We start from the raw sequence: 5,025 nt of genomic DNA, 5'->3' as shown, positions 1-5,025 counted from the left end.
AAAGCTAAAATTTTACCGAGGTCCGGACCTCGGTGACCTCAATGGTAGATACGGCCATGGCTACAAGTCCCTCGGAACTATGAACGTCCAGACCAAACTAACAACAATGTTTTAAAAAGTAGACCAGTGGTGAAGATAAAGTGCTAATCCACATCGACATCGACCTTCTCAGATAGACTCCAAAGGCTAGTCTTGATGTTTGTGTGTATATCAGTAAAACAGCGCCTCCTTGTGTTTCCGAACACTAACGATGCTGTTGAATGAACTACAGTTCCCGGGAGGCATTCGTTACGTCTAATTACGTAATGGACGATTCCCCGGATGCGGCTGTGATTGACTAAACCAGGCAAAAGGAGATCGAAATCTAAGTGGCGGTAAGTCGCAAACTACTTTAATGTTATTGTTTCAACCCTGTTAACGAGAGTTTTACAACGACTCTGAGACATATTATGCAATGGCCGGTTTTGATAATGTGCTCTGAAGTGCTAGTTTTGGGGAGACTGCTGAGAAAATAACTTTCAGCTTGTTGTTAAAGTCGGTAGCTCTTAGCCACCACAGGCTAGTTCCTTAGCCAAGTGCTAGCTTTCGGGGAACGCCTAGTATATAACTGTTTAGTAATGTGGTGGTAAATTGAATAAGTTCCGATCAAAACTCATATTCATGCAAAGTCTGTCATCATTATGTTAGATTTTTAATAGGTTGGGGATCCTAGACCATTACATTAAATGTTACTCCTGTTCACTAAATTAGGTCGAGTTGCTAAGGTTAGCTTGATAGCCTACTGGGTGGACGCTGTTCATTTTTAGGGCTAGAAGTTCATATTGTAACTTTCCATTTGTTTTAGTTTAGTTTATATCATTGAATCGGTACTGCCACGTCTTTGTATCATTGTGACATTTAAATTGAACAGCGTTACCTAAAATCCGCCCTTTTCTTAATGTTTCTGTAGAGAAACATTATGCATTTGTACTGTTTGCATCTATTATTAGCTATTTTCCCCTTTTCCGCTTTTAACCAACTTACAAACATGGTGATCCTGCCCTCTATGATGAGGTCTGTGTACAAATGTTTAGTATCGGTTTCACATTATATATAATGCTTTGCTTATTCAATAGAAGTTTGATGCTTAATTCTAATGGAGATTTTGTCCTGTTTTTGACAACATCTTATGTATCCACTTGTGCTTCTGTGTTCAGGTGCTTCAGCCCCAGGGGTCGAAGGCAGGATGCAGACCATAAAGTGTGTAGTGGTGGGAGATGGGGCAGTTGGCAAAACCTGTTTACTTATTTCTTACACCACCAATGCCTTCCCAGAAGAGTACATTCCTACAGTATTTGATAACTACAGTGCTCAGATGAGTGTTGATGGTCGCACTGTCAGCCTTAACCTGTGGGACACAGCAGGCCAAGAGGAGTATGACCGTCTCCGCACCCTGTCCTATCCACAGACCAATGTCTTCATCATCTGCTTCTCCATTGGTAGCCCATCGTCTCATGCCAACGTCAGGCACAAATGGCACCCCGAGGTGTCCCACCATTGCCCCAGTGTGCCTATACTTCTGGTGGGAACAAAGAGAGATTTGAGGGGTGACACCGAAACAGTGAAGAAGCTGAAAGAGCAGGGTCTGGCTCCTACCACTCAGCAACAAGGCAATTCTTTGGCCAAGCAAATTGGTGCGGTTAAATATATGGAGTGTTCAGCTCTACTGCAGGAAGGTGTCCGGGAGGTGTTTGCTGAAGCTGTAAGGGCTGTGTTATATCCTGTCACAAAAAAGAACAGCAAGAAGTGTGTGCTTTTGTAATGGATGCCTTTGTGAAATGGACTGTGGAGATCCACAGGTGACAAGACACGCTCTGTAACACAGGCAGTCATCAAGCCATCGGCTTCTTCATCTCCTGGAGGACTTGACGCCATTGCCAAAGTGACTTTGCCAAAGGTGGGCAATAGACCGAATCTCCTCTATTTTCTTACATTTTAACTTTTGATATGTACACTTCTCAGATCTGTTCAAGATTTATAGCTTCTCTGCTTTGCCTTAAAAATTGCTGAACATGGTTTTCTCAAGCCATAATTATATATCTAAACCAACTAAGCAAGTTACCCTGTTTGACTGGAGAGAAGAGATCTGCCTTTGTTTGGGTGGAGAAATAATTACTACCTCATACTCTCTCACCTAGGTTGCATCTCAGAGTTAAGATTGTCACAATTCGTTTGTATTAACATGAATAAACAGCTAAGTAGAGGGTGAACAACTTTTAATTTCAAGCAGCTTAAGTCCAGACAAGGTGCTCTGACTTCTAGGCGAATGTCATTTTCCCTCAGCCCCAGATTAGAGGTCTGACTCTGAGGCCACAGTGCTCATTGTGGCATGTGAGAGTGCTCCTCTCTGCGTCGCGCTTCAGGGAGCCGGGCCTGAAGAGATAAGCGGCCCATCAAAAGCAACCAACCATGTGTGGTTTGAGTAATCGCAGAACAGGTGTCATAAAGCCTCGGCCAAATTAACCCACACTGCTACAAGTGTCTCAGAGAAAAAATTAGGCTGTTGCACAGCATGCGTCTGTACGTGTCTTACTCTCGAGGCTCAAGCCAACCTTATCTTCTTTTTTTTTTTTTCTTAAATAATGCCGAAGAAATAATTTGTGTACACTTTGCGTCAGAGACTGCTTTGTTGAATTGACTTTGTAAATGTTATCCTTCCTTAAATGTTTAAACCTAACTGTTTAGTTATGGCCAAAGTTGAATATAATTTTTTTTTTGTAAAAGTGTTGATTTGATTTGTAAGAGTCTTATAGTTAACACTCATAAACCACCACTCAATGTTCCATTTTGTAATGATCTTATTGCTTCACAATGGTTAGATGACTATGATTGGCCACTGTGGAATAATTATCACTCATACGATGTTATTATCTGACTTGCACAAGACGTATTGTTAAATGCCATTTCATCCAGACGACGCACATTATTAAAGCTGCCGTAATTATGTAGCAGCAGTTTCCACTATGAAAAAAGCCTTAGCCCTGGTCTAGTGCCTTCTCCAAACCAAAGACCTGCTCCTCCTCAAACACAAAGTGCCATGTGACTCAAACTAAGGGCTCCTTTTACACTTGTGTTTAAGATATTCCAGTTTTAAGTTCCTGTCTGTAACACTCGGGAAGCTAATTTTGAAACGGAAGTGCTCAACATGCATCTGAATTCCCGAATGCGTTAAGGAATTAACTTGATCAGTCACAGCATGTCATAGACTGTTGTTACTTTACACCCACTGTTCTTTGATGTCAGAATCACTCACACCAATATAGTTGATCTAACAGTCACGTAGGATCTGACTATGAGTGTTTTATATGCATTTTATCATTTTTAATAGTGCAACTGTCCTTACACCAACCTGTTCTTTACTATTTCATGTATTACTCGAGCAGGTGTACTGTGGTGTAAAAATGCAGAACAATTGAAGAGCAGCACAAGCAAAGGTTTTAACATTGTTTGCAAAACGTGTGGAAGCATTTGAAGATAATTTTGTAGAGGGTTGAATGTAAGTGCAAGTGTCAAACTGTGGTAAGCTTGTCTGTCCCGATATCACTCGATTAACGCTGTTTGAAGTGAACAGACGCCTGTGTCCCGGAGCTGTATGCTACGTGTGCGTGGTACTACGCTTTTACACTGGGAACTTGATTTGTAGAATCTGTAATTGTTTATATATAACAAAACATATTTGTATAAATGAACTAACAGATGATTTTAAATTATGCCAAATAAAATGGTGGTTCAAACCAAACGTTTCCCTGATTTTCGATAATGAAACAAATGATCCAGTATCTTAAAATTGTATACAAACAAGAAGATAAAATAATTGTATTCTGTTGTGTTTCTTATACATTCATTTGATGTATTTGAGCAAGTTAAAAATAAGCTCATACATTATATCATTGTCACCAGGACTACTAAAAGTAAAATGGTACAGTTGCAGCTGGAGGATGTGTGATTCAAGTAATTACCCTGGGCATTTTGATAAAACGGAAGTTGAGTCAAGTTAAAGCGTAGCTACTTTTATTTTCAGTTCAGGAAACCGCAAAATTGTTCCTCTTGCATAAATACAGTATCATGCAGTGACTTTCAGTTTCCTCCTCTCACCACTAGATGGCCTCAGAGATGAAGGGGTGCAATGGCTTTTCCCTCTTCCCTGTATATAGCTTCCCCATGCCCCATACATTTGGAGTTAATAGCCTTTACCCATCTGCTGTTCTGAGACATCCTTCAGCTCCACAGACACACACACAAGTTCAATCATTCGCGGGGACTTGGAGGCCTCAGCCTGCAGCTCACTGAAAAATCCCCCTGACCTTTGTGTGTGGTGGCTGCTGCGACAAATAACAGATGTTTTAAACCCCACCGAAGGCCTATTGTTGGAATGACACTGCGGTCCACGTCTATAACAGAGTCTGCAGAGTTTATGACATTATAAATAGGCCTATGTGTGTGTGACTTGTTGAATTGTTTGTAAAATGACTGTTGACGAGTGCATCAAGATCTTGGAGATTATATGACGCACAACAAGTGATGGATAATGCAGTGTTTTCTTGGGACAAGTGGAAAGGGCAGATGAATATTTGTCTTATAAGCCATTGATTTATGCTGCTTGTTGGGGGACGGTTTGATGGATTTCGGTTTGCCAGTGATGATCTATAGGTCTTCATATATCCTATAGCCATTCGTTCTGCGCAACTTCAGTGAACAAAAGCACAGTAGGGGAGGCCGGGTATGGTTGTAACACCACCAATTCCATCAATCAGGGATAAGATAGGAGTCAAATGAACATATCCTTCCTCTCTGATCCCACATGGTGATGGTCAAGGTTGCAAACACGCACAGATTTGAATTGGTGCCATTTGTAGTTAACAAATGTGGGTACTTTGTATAAAGATTTGAGAACTCCAGCTCAGTGAGTTACAGGTGGTCAAACAAAAAGTGCTAAAACATACCCGGTCTCCCCTCCTTTTTTATTTTATTTTATTTTTTTATTTT

The 5,025-nt window shown here is 40.9% G+C and overlaps 1 protein-coding gene across 1 annotated transcript; it reads left to right on the top strand.

Annotated features, from left to right (window-relative positions):
* The first annotated feature begins 310 nt into the window (after positions 1-310).
* rhogd (ras homolog gene family, member Gd) lies at positions 311-3,760 on the top strand. The gene is made up of 2 exons (XM_079556650.1): positions 311-374; positions 1,197-3,760. The coding sequence occupies exon 2, from the start codon at positions 1,226-1,228 to the stop codon at positions 1,799-1,801; it is 576 nt and encodes a 191-aa protein (XP_079412776.1). The 5' UTR covers positions 311-374; positions 1,197-1,225; the 3' UTR covers positions 1,802-3,760.
* Positions 3,761-5,025: the final 1,265 nt, after the last annotated feature.

This window comes from Gobius niger (genome assembly GCF_951799975.1).
Source record: "Gobius niger genome assembly, chromosome: 5".
Taxonomy (NCBI): Eukaryota; Metazoa; Chordata; class Actinopteri; order Gobiiformes; family Gobiidae; genus Gobius; species Gobius niger.
This window is presented reverse-complemented; position numbering and strand designations above follow the sequence as displayed.